Below are 27,500 nucleotides of genomic sequence, written 5' to 3' on the forward strand. Positions count from 1 at the left end.
GAGGCGGAGAAACAGAACGTACACAAGGAAGATAAATTTTAGATAACATTCCTTGCCAAGTAAAACGTGTCACATAATGTTTCACACTCTTCAGAACTTTCCAAACACTGCCATAAATACCTTAAATTCCTTGCCGTATGCGTTTTCCACTGATATAAATGATGTAAGTCTTATGCGGTACACTTACATAGTTCCTCAGTTCTCCTCGTCCCTTCATTTATCAGTGACTTGAGGTACTGATTTTCCTGAGTGACATTATCCAAATATGTGCAGTTTCTAATTTCTGTTTTTTCCGTCTGTCTCTGTCGTTTATCTGACTTTCTGTTCATTCTTCCGTTTCCTCACCGCGAAGAGTACAACAGACAAACGGAAGAAGGTGGTGATATTAATGGTGACGGCAGTAATGGTGGTGGGGATAATGATGTAGTGGTGATGATGTGGAAAATGGTGATGGAAACAGTGATGCTTGGGTGGATGGTGATGATGGGATGGGTAGCGGCGATGACAGCGATGGTGGATATGGTGGAGATGGGTGGATGGTGATGGTGGCAGGGGAGAGGAGAATAATGGGAGATGAAGAAGGTGGTCATGGGGTGGATGGTGGTGATGAAATGGGTAACAGTGATGAATGTGGTAGTGACGCTCTTGGTGGTGGTGGTAGTGAAAGTAGTGGGGATGGGTTGGGTTGTGGTGATAGTAGTGGTATTAAAAGTGACGATGGGCGGGCAGTAATGATGAGGAGTAGTACCGATAGGAAGTAGTAGAGATGATAACGGTATTGACAAAGATAGTAAACGACCAACAACGGGTATATCTTCTTCTCTGTTCGAAGTTAACCCTCTGTTGGACTGTCGATCATTTTAGCATTTTCTTACGGGTTACGAAAGACAATTATGTTCAAGTTAGGGAGAACCCTGCCCCCAAAAGACCTAAAAGCAAAGGATCCCCCTGATAACGCAGATACCCTTGCTGTAAATTCCCCTCTCTTGCTCCTTCCCCCTTTTCTCTTATCTATTATCGAGCTGATTGGCTTGCAGAGGCGCCGGGGGAGTCTCAGCAAGATTCTGTTATAAGGGGAAGAGCCTCGTAACGCAGCAGGAATCAGGAGAAGTGACGCGGGAACACTTAAGCATATGCATCATGAAGGAGGCGTGTACAGCAGACAGGGACAGCAAACAGGGAAAGGAGGGGTGGAGAGGCTGGAGGTACAGGAGAGGGAGAGGAGAAAGGAGGAGGAAATATTAAACAGAGAGGGGTGGAGAGTAAAGGAGAGGCAGGAGAAAGGAGGAGGAAAGATTAGATACGAGGAGAAGGTGGATGAATGGAACAGAAAACGAAAGGGTGTTGAAAGAGGTGGAGAGATTGGGTGAATGGGAGGGAGATGAGAATGAGGGAGAAAGTGGACGGTAGGATTAGGGAGAGAGAGGGACAGGGTGGATGTATGGGCGATGAGAAAGAGAGCTGTGGGGTGGAGAGAGAGGTGCAGAGTGTGGATGTCTAGGAGGGAGAGGAGAAGGAAGAGGTGGGTTAGAGAGGGAGAGATGGAGAAGAGGAAAAGGGGAAAAAAAGGGAAGGGGAAGTGATTCTTGGAGGGGGAAACTGGTAGAGGGGTAGACAGGAAAAGGAGGCAGGGAAGGTAGCTGAGAGAGAGGTGGAGAAGTTCAGTGTGTGAGAAGGAGAGGGAAGGGGATGGAGGTTGTAATGTAAGGTGGAGAGAAGGAGAGAAAATTAAAGGAGAGAGGGCTTGTGAGAGGATAGAGAATTCTGATGCAAGTGAGGGATAAGAGATAAGGTAGACGTTTAGAGAGAGAGGAAAGAAAAGGAGGTTGGTTAGACGTGAGAGGAAAGAGAGAAAAAAAAAGAGAGGGATATAGAAACTCTCAGGCTTGTAAATCTTGGAGGAGAGGGGGAGGGAGGTGGCGGGACGGTGTCAATTGGGGAGAGGAGATAGGGGAGGAGTTTGGGGAGGGGTGGAGGGGTTGGGTGAATGGGAGGAGGGGGAGGAAAAAGAGCTGGGGGTAGAGAGGTTGGGTGAGTGGAAGGGAGAGGAGATAAAGAGGGTGCTTGGAGAAGAGTAGGTACGTTTGGTAACTGGGAAGGAAATGAAAAAGAAGATGATGGATTAGAGAGGATTGAGAATTTAGTGGAAGACAGGGGGAGAAGAAAGTTGTGGAGTGGGAGACGGGGAGAAATTGTGGTGTGGGAGATAGGGAGAGGTTGTGGGGTAGGAGACAGGGAGAGTTTATAGTGGGAGAGAGAGAGAGTGTTGAGAATTTGGTGGGGGATGTGGGGAGAAAAGGATTATGGGGTGAGATGAGCGAGGGTTGTGGGGTGGGAGAGAGAGAGAGGGTTGTGGGGTGGGGGAGAGAGAGAGAGAGAGAGAGAGAGAGGGTTGTGGGGTGGGAGACAGGGGGAGAGGACTGAAAGCGAGAGGCAGGGGGAGAGGGCTGTGGGTGAGAGACAGGAGGAGAAGAGGAGTGAGAGTTGGGAGGCAAATTTAATATAGGGTTATGAGATGAGGAGCAAAGGGGCCAGATGGATGGGGAAAAAGCTTACAGGTTGTCAGGTAAATTAGGTGGATGTGAGGTGAAAGAAGATGGACCACAGAGGATAGGGAGAGGAGAGGGAGTTCTGGTGTGGGACAAGACGCGAGGGGAGAGAGAGGGAGGGGTTGGGGAGATGAGAAGAGGTTGTTAGAATGCATGAAAGATGAAAGAGGTTGCTGGGTGGTGGGCAGGGATGCGAGAAAAATGGGCAGAGGAGGGAGAGAGATTTGAGAATGGCTGAAAGGGAAGTGAGTCAGAGGGGAAGGGGGGGGGGGAGGAGGAGAAGACCTGAGTTTGAAGAATGCAGCAGGGAATGTGACGAGAAGTATTTAGTGAAGATAATGTATGGAAAGTGTAACAGGGAGAGGGGAAAAGGAAGTGTGTTGATTTTGTAGACGACGAGGAAGGTGACGTTTGACACCCAAAGAAGGAGATGAAAGTTGCAAAGTTAAGAGCTGGAAATGACCAGGGTGTCCAGATTAAACGGGAGGTGATGAGCGGGAGGGGGAGGTGAGGTTTGGGAAGGGAATGTAACAGGAAGAGGTGAGGTGTGAGATGGGAAATGAAATAGGAAGAGGTGAGATTTGAAAAGAAGAATGAAATAGGAAGAGGTGAGATTTGAAAAGGGAAATGAAAGGGGATGAGATGAGGTGTGAAAAGGGTAATGAAATAGGAAAAGGTGAGGAAAAGGGAAATGAAATAGGAAGAGGTGAGACATGAAAATGTAAATGAAACAGGAGGAGGTGAGGTTTGGAAAGAGGAATGAAACAAGGTCAGCACTCATTTTCTATACGTCCCTCACAGCTGCTTAAAACTTCGTGGTGTTAGTTGGAAAATACTAGAGTTATCCCAGGCATGAGAGAGTTAATGGTGACGGAATTAGCACTCTCAGGGTCCTATGGCTCTCTCTCAGGTCAGTTTAATCGTCTGGAGTGAGCTGGGAGAGACGTAGAGTTACCCAGACCATGAGAGGGGTTAAAGAAATGTCAGAAATGTGATAATAGATTGCACAGTGGGTTAATAAGCAAGGAAAAAGCAGTGGATAGACAGATATATATAAAAGATTAGATAAAACCACAGAAATAATGGACACTGACGAGAGAGGCAGTAATATAATGTTAATATTCCCCTCTTCTAAACTCGTCCACTCGTCCCTCTCCACTCGTCCCTGTCCATTCCTTCCCTCTCCGCTCCTTCACTCGACTCGTCCCCTCATCCTCTTTACGCTTCCCTTCCTCGTTTCCAGTCCCCTCCATTCATTCCCTCCACTTTTCACTACTCTCTCCATGCACTCGTCCCTCGTCCCCTCCTCCCGACAACCATCGTCCCCTCTTCTCATCCCCTCCTTCGTTCGTCCCCTCCTATTCGTGTCCTACCCTACACGAAACAAAGTGGGCTAAAGGAGCCACCAAAGCTACCTGGCTGATAACCTGAAGACGCCATGTAAGAGGATCAAGGTGGGGCAGAAAAGGATTTGGGGAGGAAGAGAAGCAGGGAGGGAAGGTAGGGAGTGAGGGATGGAGGTAGGAAGGGGAGAAATGGAGAAAGGATGGGAGGCAGGAAGGGGAGATATGGAGAGAGGGAGAGAGAGAGAGAGAGAGAGAGAAAGAGAAGGGGGAATGGGAGATTTCGAGAAAGGGAGGGAGGGAAAGAGAGTGGCAGATATAAATGTATATGTATAATTGTATATGTATGTATGTATACTGAGAGAGAGAGAGAGAGAGAGAGAGAGAGAGAGAGAGAGAGAGAGAGAGAGAGAGAGAGAGAGAGAGAGAGAGAGAGAGAGAGAGAGAGAGAGAAATACGAACACATGAGGGATATGAAGATAAAAGAAGCAGAGCCAAGACCAGAACGAGGGAGAAGCACAAGGAAGAATAATAAAAAAAAAAAAACAGGGAGAGAAGAGAAGTAAAGACTAAAGACAAGCGGAACATTAAAAGACCGAAGAAAGAAAAATATTTAAGGGAAGATAAGAAAATCGAAGAAAGAGACGAGAAGAAATGTGAAGGTCAGAAGAAATAAGAACGAGAGGGGATAAAAGGAAGACGTGGATAAAACAAAGCAAGATTGAAAAGATAGAGGGATGTAAGAACAAGACAGGGGAAAGAAAAACAGAGGAAACGATGGAAAAAGGAAATAAATGATGGAAATGGAAGAGGAGTAAAAATAAACAGGGGTAAAAGAGGTAAAGACTAAACTAAAAATAAAGCCATATTATATTAGTTCATTTAGTAAAGGATGAAAAACTCAGAATGCGGTCTGTTAGTACCTACGGCTCATACAGGTCATGCCACGTGGTGGCACCGGTATGACAGGGTGATGGAGCTGCCCGGTTATAAAAATGCCTCTCAATCCTCTTCCTATCCCGCGAAAGGAGGATGGTGAGCTGTAGTTACTTCAACAAACAAGGGATGAGGCTATGGCACACCTAATGTCTGACTTGGCTCGTATCTCTGACTGGGGTAAAAATAATATGGTTGTCTTTAATGCATCTAAGACTCAGTTCTTACACCTATCAACCCGACAAAATCTTCCACAGGTATACCCACTAATGTTTAATAATATTCAGCTTAATCCTGCATCATCCTTGAACATGCTTGGGGTTTCATTTACTCGTGACTTATCTTGGAAAAATCATATTAAATCTCTTGTAAAATCTGCTTCCAAGAGATTGGGTGTGCTAAGCCGACTCCGCTCTTTCTTTACCCCTGCACAGTTGTTGACTCTATACAGGGGTTTTATCCGTCCCTGTGTGGAGTACAACTCTCATGTGTGGGGAGGCTCCCCACATACAGCTCTTCTCAATAGGGTGGAGTCAAAGGCTTTTCGTCTCATTAACTCTCCTCCTCTTACTGACTCCCTTCAACCTCTGTCTCTTCGCCGCTCTGTTGCATCTTTATCTCTTTTCTATCGCTACTTTAATGGTCACTGCTCCTCTGAACTGTCTGCTTGCATTCCTCCACCTCTACGACGGGCGCGTAGCACCCGTCTGGCAGCAAAATCTCATCCCTTTTCTGTCCAACTCTCTAATGCAAGAGTTAACCGTTACTCCCAGTCTTTCATTTATGCAACAGGTCAGCTCTGGAACTGTGTCCCTCTGTCTGTATTTCCTGCTTCCTATGATCTCCAGTCTTTCAAACGCAGTGTGTCCAGGCATCTCAAAATGATCGGATCTTGAATTTGGCTCTCTATTGTATTTTGTTTTTCTCTTGGAGGGAACTGTTACTGCGGGCTCATGGCCTTTGGTTCCTTCTTCCTCGCATAAAAAAAAAAAAAAAAAAAAAAAAAGGAGGAGGGCAATTCCAGCCTACTACTACTACACCTTCTACTACTACTACTGTACTCCTCCTCCTCCTCCTCCCACTACTACTAATGCTCACACACAGTACAAGGAAACCGTGTTAGAAAGCAGCTAACCGAAGTAAGTGGGAGTCCAGTAAGATTAAATTTTTGCGCCAACTAAAGTAAACAGATTACGGGATTGGCGTATATTTGATGAGCTTATACAACAAAGAAATTCAGTTTTAGCGTCAATATTGCTGGAAACTTTGCCACAATTTTCTTTAATAAATTCTGGTTTGAAAACATCTGAGCTTTAATATAAAGTGAAAAAAAATAAGTCACAAACGCAAGGATATTATTGGCGTAGTTTTAGGCGGATTTAGAGAGAGAGAGAGAGAGAGAGAGAGAGAGTTTTGTTATTGTCAGCCTGTTTGTGATACGCAGAAACGGGTCACTGCATCGCGTGCATTAATTACACGGCTTATTCAGGAAAAACTCAAAATGAAATAGTTTGGCATCCGAAATGGAGCCAGTGGATGTGTTGTACAGAAAACGGATTTAATGTTATTTCTTGCTATAGTCCTTTTACCTTAACCTGGCCCAGATATTCGTCTTTTTGCAGCTTATTTTACGTAGCTTGTGGACAGAAAGAGACCATACCTCAATTCTACGTCTTTTCCAGTTCTTCGTGACTAGTATCATATTCCAGTGTTCATCTCTTACAATTCTGTAGTCTAGATGGAAAGATGGCAATTTTAGGCCAAGTCAGAGTAAAAGGAGTATAAGAGAGTCAGTTCTTTGGTCAAACACATGGTATAACATCACCAATTTAAGGAAGTGGATGTGCTGTGTTGAAATCTTTTTTAATGTTGTTTTTCGGTAACATAGTCTTGCTTGGTTATACACAAGGTCTTATAAAAAGTGAACCTAATAATCAAGAGAATTACCAGTAACAGAACAACTAAAGAAGACGCTTTCAAATGGTCTGTGACAGTAGGAAGTGGTGCTATATTCACTGTCAAAAAAAGAAAGAAAATTATTAATCATTTTTACACTGGATATTCTGAAAAGACATAACACACATTTTTTTTCCAGCCATATCCATACTTAGAGATGTAGGTGCAAGAGGCAAAAATCAAGTCATAAATTACATAAACAAACGCTACATTCATTGAACATTTAGGGGTTGTTTTAGTTACTTATAATGAGTTACATAAAATACAGAACCACGAAGTTCTGAATAAATTACAAAGGATGCAAATTTACTGTACCTGTTTGACATATACCCTAATTTTTAACAGATATGTGTCCTTCAGGAATTTTAGTAAGAGTAAACAACAACAACAATAATAAAAACAATAATAACAACAATAATAACAGCAAAAAACAATAACAGATATGTGAAACTGAGGGGGAAGGAAAATATTCTTAACGCATAGCAGAAAATCAAGGAAAAAGGATTAGAATTTTGTGATTAGAAGAGAAAAATGTGACTGACCTTGACCTCCTGTGCTAAAAGGCAAGGCAGATCAATCCTCAGTAGACACACACGACCCCATCCAGTCATGACCTGGGCCGAGGAGGAAGTGTGACCTCTGGATTTTTATTTCCCTTTCTTTATTTCCTTCTTCTTCTTTTTTTTTTTCTTCGTTTTGGTGATCTTGATTCTTCTGAGGTAGATACGGACGTGACTGTAGCGCACTCATGGGATTTTGTTTTGATGGTTGTACACACACACACACACACACACACACACACACACACACACACACACACACACACACACACACAAGCACTGCCACACATATATATAGTGTTTACATATCATTCTGCCTACCGTACCTAACTGTCTATCTATCCATCTATCCGTCTATCTACCTATTTATCTATCTATAATGAATGGCTATTAAAAGCTTGTGCTGGCGTAAGAGGATTTCCCTGTTCTTACTCGCGTTAATTACCTAAAGCGCTTGTCGTTCACTATTTTCCAAAGAATCTCATGTTTTTTATTTTACCCATGTTGTTTATAATCTAGTTAATTTAAAACAGATTAAAACACACACACACACACACACACACACACACACACACACACACACACAAGCAATACTCTGGCCTCACATGTACACCAGTTTCTTCGTCATTGTTATTAAGAAGAAATTTTTACAAGACATTTGAAGATTAATAACCAATAACAAGCAAATGTCACCCAATATTTATTGATTGATTGATTGATTTATTTATTAACAATGTGAATGGACAATGCTGGAAGGAAAATGAAAGCTTGAGAGAAAAAGAGAGGACGGGAGAGACAGTATACGAATGAGAGGAAAAGAGAGAGAGGAAAGAGAGTGTGGAAATGGAAACTTGAGAGGAGGGAAACATAGGTAGACAGACGAAAATAGGAGTGAGAGAGGAAGAGCTTGCTGGGAAAATAAGAAACTCATGATTAAAGATAAATGCAAAAATAGAGCTAGAACCAAGGTTGAAGGTGTGTGTGTGTGTGTGTGTGTGTGTGTGTGTGTGTGTGTGAGAGAGAGAGAGAGAGAGAGAGAGAGAGAGAGAGAGAGAGAGAGAGAGAGAGAGAGAGAGAGAGAGAGAGAGAGAGAGAGAGAGAGAGAGAGAGAGAGAGAGAGAGAGAGAGAGAGAGAGAGAGAGAGAGAGAGAGAGAGGCTCGAAAGTTTGTGAATTCAGAAAAAAAAACGAACGAAATCGAGACAATGGAGACAGCAAAATAAATCGGAGAGGAAAAAATGCATAGGAAAAGGGCGAAGCAGGGATGGGGTGAGGGTGAAAAATGTTATGGCAGTGAATGAAGGAAAAGGTGAAAAGAAAAAAAAAAAAGAAAAGAAAAGAAAGAAAGAAAGAAAGAAAGAAACAAAGACCTTACTGTAGTGTCATGAATAAAAAAAAGCTTCAGATAATAATTAGGAAAATGAAATACGCGCATAGGGAACCGGAAAAATAATATAAGGAAAATTATAGAAAGTAGTGATTACAGAGTCGTGGAGAATAGAGATGAAAATAAAGGGACGATAAATAAAATAAGAAGGTAGTAGAAAAAAAAAGGAAAATTATGGTAAATGTAAAGATATTGAATAAGCCTGAACAGGGGAGTGAAAAAATTTATTCCTTCAGTTACTTCATTATTTTTAACTACCAATTTATCAAAATTTTTCTTCAGTCATTTTTTATTCTGTTTATCTACCAATTTATCAACTATTTTTTACTCGTTTTCAATTTTGTTTATTTATCTACCAATTAATGAACATTTTTCTTGTTTTTTATTATATTTGTTAATCTATCAATTTATCTGCATTTTCCTTAATTAATTTTATATTCTTTTTGTTTACCTCCAATTTATCAACTTTATTTTTCAGTAATTTCTTTTCTTATATTCGCGTGTATCCCAGTTTATGACCCAATTAATTAACTCTTGCAGGCGTTATGGAAATTAAATTACTTTTTCTTTTAGATCTACAAAGCGTACATTACAGAAACATATTTATTTTTAATTATGTATTTATTTATTCATTTTATTGCCAACTATTGTCTGAATTTAGGTGTACATGGAGAGGAAAAAGTTGCACACAAGAAGGTATTGTACATAGAAGGTAAATGGTGTACATGGTAGAGATGAATGCACATGAAGTTACGGTGCACATGACAGGACTTGGTGAGCATAGTTGCACATGGGAAGAATTTGTGTGCATTACAGGAATTCGACCTAACTTAACCAAAACTAACCTAACCTAACCTATTATAAACACACACCGCCATCACGTACTACATAAACACACACCATCATCACGTACTACATAACTGATAATATATAACTGAAGGGTAAAGATAAATTTCTAAAGTTTGTCTCCTTCAGCGGCGAAGGGGGCAACTTAATTAATCTTGGCTGATATGACAGATTGGTCACGCTATCGCCGCGCTGTGTTAAAGGGGAGGGAGGATTTGCTCTCACACTCTCTCATTTTACCTACTCTCTCCCCCTCTCTCTCTTATTTTCTTCCACGCTCTTTGATTTTCTTTCTTTCTCTCAAAAACTCTCTTATTAGTTCATGCTGTTTTCTTTCTGCTGCCCCGTTTTCTTCCACACTTAATTTAAAGACTTGATTTATGTCACTCATATTTTCTCTGAGTATTATTTTCTCCATCTGCACTTCACGTCACTCATTTCACGTAGGCTATTCGTAATTCTTTTCGTTTTCTCTCACTCACTTTTTTATTCGCTCAATTTTTCTCTTATTCTTTTTTCATTTTTACTCAAATGTTTTCTGATTCATTTCCTCTCACTCATATTTTCCCCAGTTCATATTTCTCTCACTCATTTTTCCACACCATCATATTCTTTGGTTTCTCTAAATACCTTAACTGGAACTTCTTTTTCGTGTACGGCATTTTTCACGCCGGATTTATCTCACACCTGTTTTTTTCTGTTTATTTTGATATTGTTCCTTGTTTGCATACTTATTTCACTTTGTTTCCTTCTCTCTTGTGCTGTGTTTTTCTGCATACTTAGTTTATTATTATTATTATCATTATTATTATTATTATTATTATTATTGATGCTACTGCTGTGGTTACCATTACATAATATTGTGATTAAATAGTCATGTCTTATTTTGTATTCGTTATCATAATATTTATCATTGCGATCACGTCCATGGTTAGAAATATTACTCCTTTAATGCAACCACTTCATGTAATAGTCAATTTTGTAACAGATTTTGGCCACCTAATGTTGGTTACTTTTTTCAGTTTAAAACGATTTTATTCAACATGGAAAAAATTCATGTGATAGTGAAGGGGGTTAAGTAAGGCCACAATATTTTTTTTTTTTTTTATGTAAAGAAGAAAGAACTAAAGCTATAGAATCATATAAGGTAAATCACGTATGCCATAATATCAGACAGGTGTTACAGCACAACAAAAAATTACAGCATTATTATTCTACCCACTCATATTTTAATTCTAATTTATTTTCGTAAACCCTGCTCCACATTACAATAAACTTCAGGTCCACGCACACACCTGTATATAAAATTCATTGTCCCAGGTAATTTTCAAAAAGGCCGCCACAATCAACCAAATTGCCGAACTTATCAACTTTGCAGCCAAAAATTACACGGCAATTGAAACCGGTCTGAATTTGGCGGCTTCACGCAAAGGTCACAGGTCAATCGGAAGAGAGATTTGTTGTCAGGGAATTTTGCTATATAAATCTCTCTCTCTCTCTCTCTCTCTCTTTGCACTTCCCTTACCTTGGTCTCACTCCCTTTATCGGCTTTTTGACTGCCTGGAAATTCCCTGTGTTGATTGGCAAAGGGATGTGTAGAGTGAAATACCGATGTTCTGTCGATGCTGTTTACAAAATTTCACACTGCACTCATTTTCAGATGCTGTTTACAAAATTTCACACTGCACTCATTTTCAGATGCTGTTTACAAAATTTCACACTGCACTCATTTTCAGATGTTGTTTACAAAATTTCACACTGCACTCATTTTCAGATGCTGTTTACAAAATTTCACACTGCACTCATTTTCAGATGCTGTTTACAAAATTTCACACTGCACTCATTTTCAGAGGCTGTTTACAAAATTTCACACTGCACTCATTTTCAGAGGCTGTTTACAATTTCACACTTAACTCATTTTCAGATGTTGTTTACAAAATTTCACAATTAACTCATTTTCAGATGCTGTTTTGGAAATCTCACACTTAACATATTTTCACTCCATGCTGACACTTTCCACACACACACACACACACACACACACACACACACACACACACACACACACACACACACACACGTCCTCTCCCCCACACACATTATCCCCGAGCAGAGAGGAGAGAGTTCCCGCAATACACCGACAAGTAATAATCTCAGCTGTAAATATGAGCTTCCACAGAGAAAGGAAGCCACGCAGTATTGGCTACACTCCTGGCTATTACTGCTACAACTTCCGTCATCTCCTCTCTGATTATTACATTTCCGCGGAGATGAACCCTAAGGCGATATTTCTCAAGGGAAGTAGAAAGACTGATTACTTATTACACCGTGGGACATTGCTGCTCCTCTCATCTCTCCTTAGATTATAGCCCCTCCCAATGAGACAAATATTACGGCAATATTGAGAACGACTGAACATAGACTGAAAGAGACAGACGGGTGAAAGAACACAGAAATTGCTCTCACACTATACAAAATTGCTTCTCCTCTCACCCCTCCCCAGATTATTGCATTTACCGCTGATAACCTTTATGGAAATACTGCATAAGGTTGAAAATAAAGTGCAGGAAAGTGGCAGGTAAATAAATAAATAAAATGAAAAATAAAAGGTAAGACTATTGCACTTACTCTACTGAATATTGCTCCTTTCACCTGTTCCCAGACTGTTGTATTTCCCGCCAAAATTTAACCCTATGGTAGTATTCTTAAAATCGGGTAGTAGATGAGGGGTATTTGTGACCATTTTTGTAGTGTTTGTAGTTTTTTTCTTACTAAATTCAAAGACAGTTTTAGTCTGTGTAGGAATATTATCAAGTTGCTAAAATAGTTCACTTTAATTGGGAGTATTTCTTTGTCGAGTGAGCGTCAAAGATCAAACGTAATCATTTTTATTTTCTACTTTTTTTTCTGTCGACGTACGCTGTCTGCAGAGTTAAGTTTTATGATTCGATATAGATTCTTGATGTTTGGCAAAGATGGAATATTTCAACTTTACTTTTCTGGGGGTGATAAGTTTCTCTTTGACTGGAAATCACATTAAATCAATCAGAATGACGTATGATATAAATTGTTACGAAGTTTTAGTCACCTTTACGGACTGTTACGAAACTCTGGTTCCTTTATAAGATACCATTCTTTTTTTTTTTAATCGCATATAGTAAAAGAAGGAAAAACATAGGCTGGAAAGAAGTGGTAGTGAAGGTAAATGAACTTTCAACTGAGGTGTTTTTGTGTGCATGGTAAGATATTAGGAGAAAAATAACAGAATAATGCAATAACCTAAACCATCCCTTGGATATAAACTTTCATAGGTTCAGTCCGACTGGAGCCGCAATTACCCTTTAAACCACCTGGCGCCATAATCTGCTTATGTGGTTACCACCCAGTGTAGTCAATGGTTTCCTCGAAACCATTCGGCTTGTGACTTTACACTGAGTGACATGCAAAATGCTTTCCTGTGCACCAGGAAACACACACACACACACACACACACACACAATTACTTACATCCCTACAACCTGCTGTCCACTTTTATATTATCTTTCGCACTCACAATCAACTATATGTACTTTTCTCCTCTCTCCTGCCGCAGCTACGACGGGAGGGAACCGCAAGCGGGCGCGGAGGACCGACAGCCTGCGGGAGAGCTGACGGTGAGCAGAGACGCGGCCACCCTCACCCTCACCAGCGTGGGTGTAGAGTCAGCGGGGGTGTACGAGTGTAGGGTAGACTTCTTCAGGTCGCCTACACACAACAGCCTCGTCAATCTTACTATTATAGGTGAGTAGATGAGGTAGGAGGGACTGGGGAGAGGGGAGGAAAGGAGGAGAAGAGGGGGGAGAAAGAAGGAAAAGAAGAGGGGGGAGAAAGAAAAGAGGAGGGAAGGGAGAAAAAGAGGGGAGAGAAAGAAAAGAGGAGGGAAGAGAGAAAAAGATGAGTGGAGAGGAGGAAGAAGGAGACGAGGAGAGAAAGGAAGGAATGATGATGAGAGGGGTGAAAGAAGAAGATTGGGGAGAGGGGAGGAAAGGAGGAAAAGAAGAGGGGGGACAAAGCGAAGAGGAGGGAGAGAAGTTGAGAAAAAGATGAGTGGAGAGGAGGAAGAAGGAGAGGGGGGAGAGAATGAGAGGGAAGATGATGCAAGAGGAGAAAGAAGAAGTAGACAGGGAGGGGAAAAAGATTAAAATAGATGGTAGAGAGAGGGGGTAAGAGTGTAAGATGGATTTCATGTCTCCCACACACAAGAGCCCAGTCAATCTTACCATTATATGTGTGTAGAGGGGATGGAAGACAATGGGAAGGGGGAGAAAAGGGTGGGAAAGAGGAGATGAAAGGAGAAAGGAGATGGGGAGAGGGGAAGGAGATGGAAAGAATGGTAAGTAGAGGGCGTGGGGAAAGAAGAAGTGTGTAAGTGCGGGAGGGACTGCTTCACGTCTCTCATACACATAATAATCGTCAACTTTATTATACATGGGTAAAAAAATAAAAAAAAATCCTTATCTATCGTTCCTATTTTGGAGGGAGGAGGGGGAGGAAAGATAGCAGAGATCTGTAGAGGAGGAGGATGTGGGGGGTGAAAGAGGAAGCGAGGAAGAGAGAAGGAAAAGAGAGACACAAGAGGAGAAGAAGTGGAGGTAAAGAGTACGTGTATTAAGGTATAGTATATTCAAGTCAGCTAAACACAAAGGTCTCGTCACTCCATCGTTCTTGAGCAGTGAGGAATTTTGGTGACTGGAAATTGGGATTGGGGTGAAGAAAATGATGGGGATTAGGAGGAGAAAGAGGAAGAAGAGAGGACACAAAAAGAGAGGAAGAGGAAAAGAAAAGTGAATGAAGGGGAAAAGAGGAAAAGGAGGAGTATAAGGTAAAAAGATGAAGAGGAATATTGTGAATGGGGAATGAGGATCTGGAGGAAGAAGAAGAAAGAGAGAGGAAGAGAAGAGGGGGGGATAGAAAGGAAAGCAAGGAAGGGGGGACGGAATATCTAAGAGGAAGAGGAAAAGCAATATCTAAGAGGAAGAGGAATTTTAGAGACATGATCCTCACACTCGAGTTAAACACAAGACTGGCGCAATGATGGCTTAATTAAGGGTTTGAGGGATGAATATGGCCAAAAACAGAATGAAAAGGAAATATCACGCTAGACTGAAGAGTGAAGCCTGCAAGAACACGCTTATTTGAAAGATGACAGGGACAGAGTGAAGGATGAAGCGTGAGTGAAAGGCAAGGTTAGTTTCTGAGTAAATGACCAGCTTAGGTGACGACAAATACTAAGGCTTGTGACTGAGAGAGAGAGAGAGAGAGAGAGAGAGAGAGAGAGAGAGAGAGAGAGAGAGAGAGAGGAATCACAGCCTCCCCTCCCTCTCAAACATAAGACCAATAAGAAAACTGATGACTGAGTTGATGACGTGGATAACGAGAGAGCTAGGCCTTTCTCTCTCTCTCTCTCTCTCTGATTCCTCCACTTTATCTCTCCTTTCGGCTTGTTTTCTCTCCACCAGCCTTGTCTTTCCTCCACCAGCCTTGTCTTTCCTCCTCCAGCCTTGTCTTTCCTTCATAAGATCAGCTTTCAAGAGCGATAGAAGGCAATTTTAGGCCAAGTAAAAGTGAAATGAGTATCCCCTTCACCTTAACTTGGCCCAAACTTTCGACCTTTCACATTCTTTCTAAACACAGCTGAACAGGACAACACCTCAGCATTCATTCTATAGCACTTCTTCGTGAATAGCCCCATATACTGTTCATCTACTGCCACAACTCAGGATTCAAGACGGAGAGAGGGGTAATTTTAGGCCAAGTGAGAGTGAAGTGAGTATAGTATTGATGCTTTATTCCAGTATTCTCAGATGCTAATGGCAAGTTGTCGATTGGATATGTTTCCCCAAAAGCTTCGTATCATCTAGGCCTTCATCAGTATCACTAGGAAGACTGAATGACGTAAAACAGAGTATAATGGATGACGTAAAAGTATATACAAGATGACGTAAAAAGTATATACTAGATGACGTAAAAATATATACTAGATGACGTAAAAATATAGACTAGATGACGTAAAAGTATATGCTAGATGACGTAAAAAGTATATGCTAGATGACGTAAAAGGTATATACTAGATGACGTAAAGTATACACTAGATGACGTAAAAATATATACTAGATGACGTAAAAAGTATATGCTAGATGACGTAAAATATATGCTAGATGACGTAAAAATATATACTAGATGACGTAAAAAGTATATGCTAGATGACGTAAAAGTATATACTAGATGACGTAAAAGGTATATACTAGACGACGTAAAAGTATATACTAGATGACGTAAAAAGTGTATACAAGATGACGTAAAAAGTGTCTACTAGATGACGTAAAAAGTATATACTAAATGACGTAAAAACATACACTAGATGATGTAAAGATATGTACTAGATGACGTAAAAATATATGCTAGATGACCTGAAATGTATATACTAGATGACGTAAACAGTATATACTAGATGACGTAAGAAGTATATCCTAGATGACGTAAAAACATATACCAGATGACGTAAAAAAAGCAGGCAGGTGTAAATGAGCGGGGTTTGCAAAAAGACAAAAATTCTTCTTCAATTTTTCGTCCTTACATTGTGTGACCGTGGATGAGTTTAAAAATATTCTCCTGCAGCTTTTTATTTACGTGTACGCCTGCCATTTTTATGAATATGACATACTGTAAAAAAATGAAGGTTTACAAATATGAAAAACACTGCACACTTTGAAAACTTGTCATATTAAATAAAAAAGTATGAAAGGGAAGTGAGCAGCAACGTCGCTCACTGAGAAAGCATCAATCACTTTGGCAGAGATAAGTTTGGAAGCGAAAGAGTGAAGGATGACGTGGCTGGGGATTTACGAGAGCCTAACTCCCACATTTACCTTAATCCCTTCACTCTCCAACCCTTCACTCTCCTCCTCAAAAAGAATGATAATGATGACGATGATAACGATGATGATGATGATAAAAAAAATTAAGAATATGGTAAAGGAAAGAAATGAAAATAATAATGACGATAAAGAAGATAATGAAGTCATGAAACACACACACACACACACACACACACACACACACACACACTCACCTCTCCCCAAACCAATCCCCTCTACCTGGTAATATATGCACGCTCCATTCACCACAACTTTGAGTCTAAAAAAGAAATGCTTTAATCGACACCGCGGCCGATATCGATGGTGTATTAGCGATCGGCCGAAAGTTTTAGGAATGCGGTGAATATATTAAAAATCGGCAAAAGTTTGGTGTTGAATATATCGGGGTAAAAAGTATGTGTGGGAAAGTATACAGGAATATACTAAGTTGAGACTGGATTTTAAAGTGAAAAGTATGCTGTGAATATGGAGGAAATGAGTATGAAAATGGAAAGTTTATCATCATTATCATTATTATTATTACTATTATCATTATTATTATTATTATTATTATTATTATTATTATCATTTATCATCAGCATCACCATCATAATCATCATCAAGGGCTTTTTTCTTATCTAAGGATGGGACGAATAAAGAGTAGCGTGAATATAATTACGAAAGTATAACAAGTATAACGGAACAGGGTGAATATATCGAACTAAAAGTATAAAATGTATGATAAATATACCGTGAATATATCAAGGCAATAAATGATTCAAAGATGAAGGTGTAAAGGAAACAATAAATGATTTAAGAGATAAAGGTGTAAAGGAAGCAGGAGTGTAACATGAATATAACCGAAAAAAAAAAAAGCAAAAAAGAGGAGTACGTAGAAATATCTAACCAAAAATAGAATAGCATGAAAACTTAATAATAAAAAAAAAATGGTATGAAAAGCTTAGAGTTAAAAAACAGAAAAATATTAAAAGAAAGGAAACATCACTGCAAGGCCCTGATGAATTCTCGAGAGCAAGGAAGTGTTTTAGAGAACGGTCGGGTATCTAAGACAGTAGTAGTAGTAGTAGTAGTATTGTAGTAGTAGTAGTAGTAGTAGCTCCAGGTCCATCTGAAATGTGAACCCAGTGGACTGCTGGCCGAAGTTACTGTCCTCCTGCAGTCCACCATCCTCATTTGGGGGGATAGGGAGGGAATTGAGGGGCGTTCGCACAACCAGGCAGTGGAGCCGCCTGGTTATATCGGTGCCACCACATGAAGGCGTCCCTCCAAGGCACTAAGGCAAGGAAAGAGGCATTGTCCAGGTCTTTAACCCCTATGATCAATATTCTATGGTGAAGGGAGGCGTAATGAAGCCGTGTAATCTATATTCTAACTCCACTGAGGGTCGGGTGGTGGCAGTGGAAGGGTGGCACTGAAAGGCCTATAGTACTTTGAGTTATTGGTGGAGCTTTGTGGCCTAAATCAATGAGCTTGTGGCTACCTATAAACTCTCCTAAGCTTAGCAGGTGTATAAAATTGTTCCTGTATACATTTGTCTTCACTCATACAACTACCAAACGTTTCAGAGTTAAAGACAATCTGAAAACAATAAAACACAAAAACAAAACGATCTAGTACACTGTTATGGAGACTTGTTAATCCTCTGAACTGGGAAACTCATAAAACCTGTCAATGTCTGTTTCACCATTATTTTTCTCTCTCCAGACGATTTTATTCAGCAAAGGACAGACTTCTTGCTGGAGGGGTTGGATATAACCTTAACAAAACCCTCTGGCATACGAGAAAAATTTACTAAGAAGAATGCTATCACCTGAAAGCCACTAAGCATTCATTAAAACGACCGTCACCTGTAATTACGTGGCTAAGGTTCTTCAGAAACACTTGCCCAGGTGTACTGATACTTGCCCAGGTGTACTGATACTTGCCCAGGTGTACTGATACTTCCCCTAGTGTACTGATACTTCCCCTGGTGTACCTATACTTCCCTTGGTGTATTTACCTGAGTGTGGCTTCCATGTTTGTGTGTGTGGCCATTGATCCCGGGTTGGAGAATCGACCCTATTGTGTTCTTTGAGGGAGGCTGTTCGTTTGTAGGCGTTTGTAGGTGTTTGTAGGTGGGGGTAAGTTGGTGCCTATGTGGGGTTTTATTCACTGACATCCACGGGGTTAATTTGCTGACATCGACGGGGTTTTTCTACGTCCTACTGGTTGACGTCTAAGGGATTATTTTGCGTCTTTATCGTTGAGGCTCGAGGGATTTTTTTTTGTCTTATTCGTTGACGTTCGAGGGATTTTTTTACGTCTAATTCAATGATGTCTAAGGGATTTTTTTGCCTCTTATTCGTTGACGTCCGAGGGATTTTTTAGGTTAGGATTTTTACGATTTATGTGTTGATGTCTAAGGGATTTTTTGAGTCTATTTGCTGACGTCAGAGGGATTACTTTGCTTCTTCTTCGCTGACGTCAAAGGGATATATATATATATATATATATATATATATATATATATATATATATATATATATATATATATATATATATATATATATATATATTTTCCCCCACATATACAGGGTCTCATCAGTCCATATGCAGAGGATTGGTTATATTTACGTGGTATTATAATTTTGTTCATGTATATTTATCAGTTCAGACTAACCAGAGCGTGCGTTTTGTTCCCCTCCCTCTTACACCCACACCCACACCTACATACTATACACACACACACACACACACACACACACACACACAGGTATATCACAAACACACGAAAGCTCAAATACATGGAAACAGAGCGACAAACTTTCACCATAAAAATGTAATACAATACCACGCCAATGCCAATCAGCGCGACGGAATATGCAGAGTTGTGTATATGAGTTGCGTGAGTGTGTGTGTGTGTGTGTGTGTGTGTGTGTGTGTGTGTGTGTGTGTGTGTGTGTGTGTGTGTGTGTGTGTGTGTGTGTGTGTGTGTGTGTGTGTGTGTGTGTGTGTGTGTGTGTGTGTGTACGAAGGGATATTATGGGTTTTGTGGATGCAACACTGAAATAACTCGGCCACCTTTGCTTGTTCGTTCCCCACACAAAACTGATTTCGGCAAATCTTATCTAATTTTATGATTCAGTGCCCCGTCTTCCTCTCCCCCAACCACACATCACATCGCAGCTTGGGGACGTTGTAGCTCAGAATCCAGGCTGTCTTTGGGCTTGTAACTTAAGGATGAAGGAAACTCTCTTGATTTCCAAAGATCTCCACCATGCATTACAGTGGCTGTCATCTTAGTAACTATGTCATCTTCGGTTGTCTTCCCTTACACACACATACTAGGTTCCTCTCTGTCTGTCTGTCTCTGTCTCTCTCTCCCGAACACCGTAGTAAAGTTACAGTTCAAGGTTCTTACCCCCTCTGTCTCCTCAACTCCTCAACGACCCTCCCCTTCCACCTTCCCACCTGCCCATCCCCAAGCACCTTACCTTGTGGCATTTATCCGTATCTAGGTGACCGTGACTTCTGACTGCTCACCTTTACAGACGCAGTAGGCCTAGGGTAAGATCGCGGCCTCTTGGTTTTTAGGGCTCAAATGACACGGTATCAACAGAAATGACTGCCAGGGGACACACTAATCTTTGCGAGGCGGTGAATAGAATAATAAGTGAGTTGGCTGTATATTCTCTCTCTCTCTCTCTCTCGTTCTCTCTCTCTCTCTTTCACCTCCTAATTCACTTCCAGCTTCCCCACTCAATTGCAAAGGGAGAATTCTTTTTACATCAACACACACGCACCTGCATAAAACACACACACACACACACACACACACACACACACACACACACACACACACACACACACACACACACACACCAAAGGCCTGTATGCGTAAAATGGTGAGCCGCAACACAAGATATTTACAGGACCCGGCAGACAGATGGCTAGGGATCAAAGGAGCAGAGGGCTTCCAAGTTCGCGAGGGAGAGGAGAGGAGAAAGGAGGAGAGGAAAGGAGAGGAGAGGAGAGGAAAGGAGAGGAGAGGAGAGGAGAGGAGAGGAAAGGAGAGGAGAGGAGAGGAGAGGAGAGGAAAGGAGAGGAGAGGAGAGGAGAGGAGAGAGGAGGAGTGAAGGCTGTGTGTTGAGGGAGGCAAGATGAGGTTTTTTGTACTTAACTCGGGAAGGTTGGGTTTGAAGTTTCTTGGGTGGAATGAAAGGTGATGATGATGATGATGATGATGATGATGATGATGATGATGATGATGATGAAAGTTGTTTGAGGTGAAATAGTGACCCTTGAGGTAGATTTCCGTGTTCCTGGAGTTTGTGAAATTGTATTTTTTCGGTGACGAGGTGTTAATGTGAGCGTTAAGGATGAAATAATGGCAGATGACGCGATAGTCTGGGAATAAAGAGAAGATGAAAGAAGTGAGGCTTGTGTAGCGGGGAGGTGGAGGGACTTTTGCGCTTGGCTTCGTAAAGTAAATTTTGGAGTTGCGAAAGTTGTTTGTGTTGGGAGTGTGAAGTTAAAGGATAAAGCCCACGTGGGAGAGAGGTGTTTGGCTTGCGTTCATGGCGATCTGGAGGTGAGGGGGCTTTGGGCTTGGGTTGGCGAGGTGGATTTTGAAGCTGCTAGAGTCCACCCAAGTTTTTGTGGGCTGGTAAGGAAAATGAGTACAGGCATGGGCAAAAATTCGCTCACATTTCGCTACTGAGGCTCTGTCAATGGAAGGTGTTGCTAGAAGTATTTCCATGTGTTGGCAATATACAGAAAACAAAAAAGTATGTGAAGGAAGGAAAATCTCTGTCGTGTGAGAAGGAAAGGCTGGACACGAAATTGATAGGAACTCTTGGCGAACTTTTGCATATGACTGTATCTAGAGTAACACTTAGGGGAAGTAACACCTAGGGAAGTAACATCTAGGGAAAGTAACGCCTGGGGAAGTAACACCTAGGGAAAGTAACATCTAGGGAAGTAACACCTAAGCATGTAACACCTAGGGAAGTAACACCTAGGGAAGTAACATTTAGGAAAGTAACAACTAGGGGAAGTAACACCTGAGGGAAGTAACAGCCAGGGAAGTAGCACCTAGGGGAAGTAACACCTGGGGGAAGTAACACCTAGGGAGGTCCAAATATTTATGGTAAGAGGTGACCAGTTGCCCATCCCTGAGTAGCATTATAAACTAAAAAAATCCCAACCAACCCTCTGATTCACCCCCTCATGCACACACACACACACACACACACACACACACACACACACACACACACACACACACAAAGTCGAGTCAGAAATAGAGGTGTGTGGTCTGCCCTCCTCATCACCTCCTTCATTGTGTGACCATCTCAGAATAAAATTAACAACTCAGCTTATTTCTGGCGGTCAGGGAGGCGGGAGACGGGGAGGTGAGGGAGGGGAGAGGGAGAAAGAAGGAGGAAGGGGGAGGAAAGAGGGCTGGAGAAGAAGGAAGAGATGGGAAGGAAAGAGATGAGGAGGAGAGAGGGAAAGAAAGATGAAGGGAGAAAGAGTGAGGAGTGAAAGGGGAGGGTTGGAGAAGAAGAGATGGGATGCAGATCGATGAGGAGTGAGGGAGAAGGAATGATGGAGGGAGAGAGAAAGAGGAAGGAGGGAAAACAGGAGGATTGGAGAAGGAGGAGGTAAGAAGGGGAAAGAAAGAGGAAGGAGGGAAAAGAGAGGGAGTATGGGAAAAGGAAAGTGAGAGAAAGTGGAAGGAAAGAAAAAGGACTGTTGGAGAAGGGAGAGACGGGAAGGAAGGAAATGAGGAGAATGGAGGAAAGGTGTTAGAGATAGAGGAGAAAAAAAAAGTGAGCTTAAGTAAGGGAGAAAAGAAAAAAAATGGGATAGCGAGATCAGGAGGAGATGGAGGAAGAGGGAGAGATAGAAGAGGAGAGCTGGAGAAGAAAGAGATAAGAAAGACGAAGAGACTAAGATGGAGGGAAAAGAAGGAGTGAGGGAAAGAAAAGGAGAGAGGAGGAGAGCTGGAACAAGAAAGACAGGAAAGGAGGAAAGTAGAGAGGTGTATAATAAGAAGAGAAGCAGAAGGCGAGAAAGAGGAATGAGTGAGACGGGAAGAACTGGGGAAAGGGGGAAGGAAAGAACAGGAAAGTGACAGAAGTGGACGAGGAGGAAGCGAGGGGAAGGAGGTAGACAGAAAGAGGAGGGAAAGGAAACTGGGAGAGATAGAAAGGATGAGGAAGAGCAAGAGGTGGGTGGGAGGAACGAAAGAGGAGGAAAGACAGATGAAGGGGGTAACAGAAGGAGGAGGGAAAGGAAGGGATGACTGGAAGAGGAAGGGAAGGAGGGAAGGAGAAAAAGAGTAGGAAAGGAATGATTAAAAGGAAAGGTGACAGATGATGGTAGAAGGAAAGAAAAAGAAGGAAAACGAGACGAGGTAAAAAAGGTAAAAGAGAGAGACAAGAAAAGTTAGAAGACTGAAAGAAAAAAAATAAACTGAATAAGGAGGGAAGAAAAAAAAAACAGATACAGCATAAAAGAGAATACATGTAGGGGTAAAAGGAATAATGTACGTCAAGGCGGCAGTAGTAGTAGTAGTAGTAGTAGTAGTAGTGGGAGGAGGAATGCGAGGAGGAGGAGCAGATGATGATGAGAAGAAGAAGAAGCTGGCTGAGGAGGGGGAGAACAAAGAGGTGGGGGGAAGAAGAAGCAGGAAGAAGGAGGAAGAAAAGGAAAGAAAAAAAGGGGTGGACAAGAAAGCGAAGAAGAGAGAGGGGGAGAAAATGAGAATAAAAAGGCGAGGAAGGGCTTCAAGGAGGAGGGGACGGAGGGGACATAAGAGTAAGTGGAGACCTGAACAACAGAAAATCACAATGAATATTTGATGGAGGTGTCAAGGTGGAAAAACAAAGCCTAGAACACAAAAGAGTTTATAAAGGAAACTGATGGTGTTTGGGAGGAAGGGAATGAGATTGATAAAGAGGCCAAATCTGGGTTTTATTTTCAAGGTGGAATTTTTTATCACACTTTTTTTCAATAATTTGCTTTTATATACTAAAAAAAAAAAAAAAAAAAAAACAGCAGTAACTTTATTTTCATCATCACCGTCCTCCTGTTTCTGCCCCTCCTCCTCCTCACCCTCCTCCTCTTCCTCCTCCTCCTCCTCATCATCATCATTATTATCTGGAGTCAGGAGAAAATCAGCTTTCCAGTTTACAATCAAATTATTCCCACTCCATTCTCGGTCTACCTCTCCCTCCTCCATCAACTTTTCAACGTCCCTCCAGCATTATCAGTTTCTCCTCCTCCTCCTCCTTCTCCTCCTCGCTTTCTTATTCTTCCTCCTCTTCCTCCTCCTTCCCCTCCTCCTCCTCATCATCATCATCACCACCAGAAGCTAAGACAACAGTCAGCTTTCGAGTTAAGCCAAATTACTCCCACCCCTTTCTCGGGCCCCATCTCCTCCTCCCTGTAACTTTGCATTATTAAGTTCTCAAAGACTCCATCACCATTCTCATCACTACCACCACCATCCATCATCATTACCATCATCACCACCACCACCATCATCCTCATCATCACTATCACCATCACTACTACCACCACTGCCACTACCATCCTCCTCCTCCTCCTCCTCCTCCTCCTACTCCTCATTCTCACCATCATCATCATTACCACCACCATCATCATCATCATCAGTACTATCACCATTACTACTACCATCACCACAACCCTCCTCCTCCTCCTCCTCCTCCCCACCATCATTATCAACATCATCATCATCATCATCATCATAATCACTATCACCATTACTACCACCACCACCACTATCTTCCTCCTCCTCCTCCTCATCCCGACCACCACCATCACCACCACCACCACCATCATCATTATCATCATCATCAACATCATCATAAGGAGAACAGTCGGCCTTCCCGTTAACAGACAAATTAGTGCCAGGTCGTAATGAGGTCTGGGCAAATTTCAACAGAGACCAGAGGACCAAATAAACCACGTGACGAAGACCGAAAAGCGTGGAAGGCAAATCAAGTGTTTTATAATGAGAGAGAGAGAGAGAGAGAGAGAGAGAGAGAGAGAGAGAGAGAGAGAGAGAGAGAGAGAGAGAGTCACACAGATATACAGACTACACACTGATCCTAGGCTGCCAAACCATAACATTAACAAAACTTAGCTTCTACTCACCCAATGCAAAAAACAGGACAGTCAAGCATAAGGCGCTCCTCTTAGTTCCAGATCCAATAGACATCGACCGTACTGGAAAAAAAAGAAAATAGAAGAAACACATTATACGATTTATAAACGTGAAGGAAATTTTATAGGAAGAGTAGAAAATAATAAAATAAAATATGAAATTAAATGATTTTTTTTTTAAGTTTTGCGGTATAAGAGTATTTTGGTTTTTGTTTGAGTTAAAAGGCATATATGAGTAATCTTTTTTTTTTCTTTTTCTTTTTTTTTGCGTAAGGGTTTGAGTCTCCCAGAGGTGACTGGAGGATTTTCATGTATATAATTGTACTCCATGTGTTTTTCAGGAGCCTACTCTGAAATTTAGAAGTATGAAATTTTAAGAGATCCGTGTGTGTGTGTGTGTGTGTGTGTGTGTGTGTGTGTGTGTGTGTGTGTGTGTGTGTGTGTGTGTGTGTGTGTGTGTGTGTGTGTGTGAGAGAGAGAGAGAGAGAGAGAGAGAGAGATGATGTGGGAAAGGGTTTAGACAGGGGAAATGGGGAATGTGGAGAAGGGTGAGGAAATGGGAAAGGAAATGGTGGAAAGGGAAGTGGAAGGTGGTGAGGGAGAGGGTGTGGTGAATGTGATGAAGGATGAGGGAGGAGGGAGGGAGGGAGGAATGTGATGAGGGGAGGGGAAATGTGGTTTAGAGTGACCAATTTAGAGAAGGATTGGTAGAGAAATATTAATAGGTAAAAGAGAGAGAGGAAGAACATGCAGGGCAGTAGTACTAATAGTAGTAGTAGTAGTAGTAGTAGTAGTAGTAGTAGTAGTAGCAGTAGTAGCAGTAGTTGTGTCCCCGTGTTTTTCTGAAATGTGAACCCAGTGGAATGAAGGCTGAAACTATCCTCCTGCAATCCACCATCATCCTTTTGGGGGATAGGGAGGAAAGGACGTTTGTATGACCCGGTAGTGGAGCCACCCAGCTATATCTGTGCCACCACGTGAAGGCGCCAGCACCAACAAGGAGAGTGGAGGGGATGCACAGGGAGTGGGATGTGGATGGGGATGTGTTGATGGGGTGAGGTGATGGGAATAGGGTGTATGGATAGAGGAAGACTAGACAAACATTCTATTTTCTATCCCTGAGGGGCAGAAGAACAGCGCTTTACGTCACAGGGGGAGTAACCCGCCCCCACCCACCGTTACACGCAAGGGGAGAGGTGTGTAAGGCTCTTGAAGTGTAGAGGTTCATGTGGAAATGTGCTTTGTTGGAAGGGCAATTTTGTGAGTGAGAGAATACGTCACCCTATACTGGATTAAGGCGTCAGACGATCTATCTATTTATCTATCCATCTATCTATCTATTTAGGCATAGATATAAACAGATAGATAGGTACACAGATAGATAAATACATAGACAGAGAGCAAGTATAACAAATAAGGGAAAGCGTGTTAATCCATATCTTCAAACTTCAGTATTTGTCAATTGGTAAAAATTAAAAACTATTTAGAATTTGTAAAATAAACATGGCCACGTCAGTCTCGCACCACCGCCCTTCGTAAATATAACATCGCCCAAAATTAAATACGAAGTCAAATTTGTGTGTTTCCTCTGACAAGGCGGAAGGCGGGGTGTGGAAGTGTTGACTCAGGAGAGGTGTAGTGATGCAACACAAACAACGTCCCAACCACTGACTATCCTCCATCCTTTCCATCCCTCTCTCCTTCCCTTTTTTCTGCCTTACCTCCTCCCCCTTCTCTCTCACTCTCCCCCCTTTCCCTCCCCCCCCTCTCTCCACGTTTTTGCTTCCCCTCCCCCTCTTCTCTTGTTCCCTTCCCCTGTCTTCCTCTCCTTTCTCCTTTATTTTCACAAACTTTTCTCTACCTTTAGACTCCACTTACTCCCTCCACCCATCCTCTCCCTCTACCTCACTCCCCTTCTCTTTTTTCACTTGCTCCTCGTCCTCCATTACTCATTAATATTATCATTTCTTCCTTCTTATTATCTATTGTTCCTTCTTCCCTGCTACCCTTTCCCTTACTACTGTAACTTCCTCTCTTTTCTTCACTACTTACATCACTTCTTCCTTTTCTTTATCTCTCCCTCACTCCCTCTTCTACGTTTTGTTTTCCTCTTTTCTCCATCTCTCCTTCACTCCTTTCTCTATTCTTTCCTTCCACCTCACCTCCTCGCTCCTCTCTCTCGCTCCACCTACTCTACAGTGTTGGTGGAGGGAGAGAGGGGAGAGAGAGAGAGAGAGAGTGAGGGAGAAGGTGAGAGGGGAAGGAGCGAGCGTCTCACTGGAACTGGTATCTGGTGGAGGAGGAAGGGAGGTAATGGCATTCTGATGATGAGGAATGGAGGAGAATGGTGCAAAGTTGAGGGAAGGGAGGCTAGGGTTAGGCAGGGGAAGGGAGACAAGGGTTAGGTAGGGGGAGGGAAGCAAGGGTTAGGCAGGGGGAGGCAGGTAAGGGCTACGTAGGGGAGGGGGGAGGGAGAAAGGGGAGAAGAGGTAGGGAAGTTGGAGAAAGTTGAAGGAAGATAGATTTAAGAGGAGGAACAAAGTAGGGAAGAAATGGTGTAAGAATTGAGGAAGACAGACTTAAGGTGGATAGGTAGGGATGCTGGGGCAGGCTGAATGAAAGTAGGATTAAGGGAAGTAGGTAAATGGTAAGGTAGAAGTAGTGTGAGGTATAGGGAAGACAGATTAAGCAATAGATAAAATTGGGGAGGACTGGGAATGAAATAAATAGATACAGATAAAAGATAAGGGAGAAGAAGGGTGAAGGGGAAGATTAGAAGGGATGCAAGAAGTGAAAAAGATTAAGGATAGGTAGATCAACTTAAGGAAAACT

At 42.0% G+C, this 27,500-nt stretch overlaps 1 protein-coding gene across 1 annotated transcript in view; it reads left to right on the plus strand.

Moving 5' to 3' along the window:
* LOC145394132 (uncharacterized) overlaps nucleotides 1-27,500 on the plus strand; it is a 244,527-nt gene that overhangs the window by 21,310 nt on the left and 195,717 nt on the right. The window contains exon 5 of the mRNA XM_080268112.1: nucleotides 13,169-13,356. Coding sequence (XP_080124238.1) covers nucleotides 13,169-13,356 — 188 coding nt within the window. The remainder of the gene's footprint in view (nucleotides 1-13,168; nucleotides 13,357-27,500) is intronic.

The sequence above is a fragment of the Coenobita brevimanus genome, chromosome 26 (assembly GCF_032717465.1).
Source record: "Coenobita brevimanus isolate Jiangsu-jjx chromosome 26, ASM3271746v2, whole genome shotgun sequence".
In the NCBI taxonomy this organism is placed as follows: domain Eukaryota; kingdom Metazoa; phylum Arthropoda; class Malacostraca; order Decapoda; family Coenobitidae; genus Coenobita; species Coenobita brevimanus.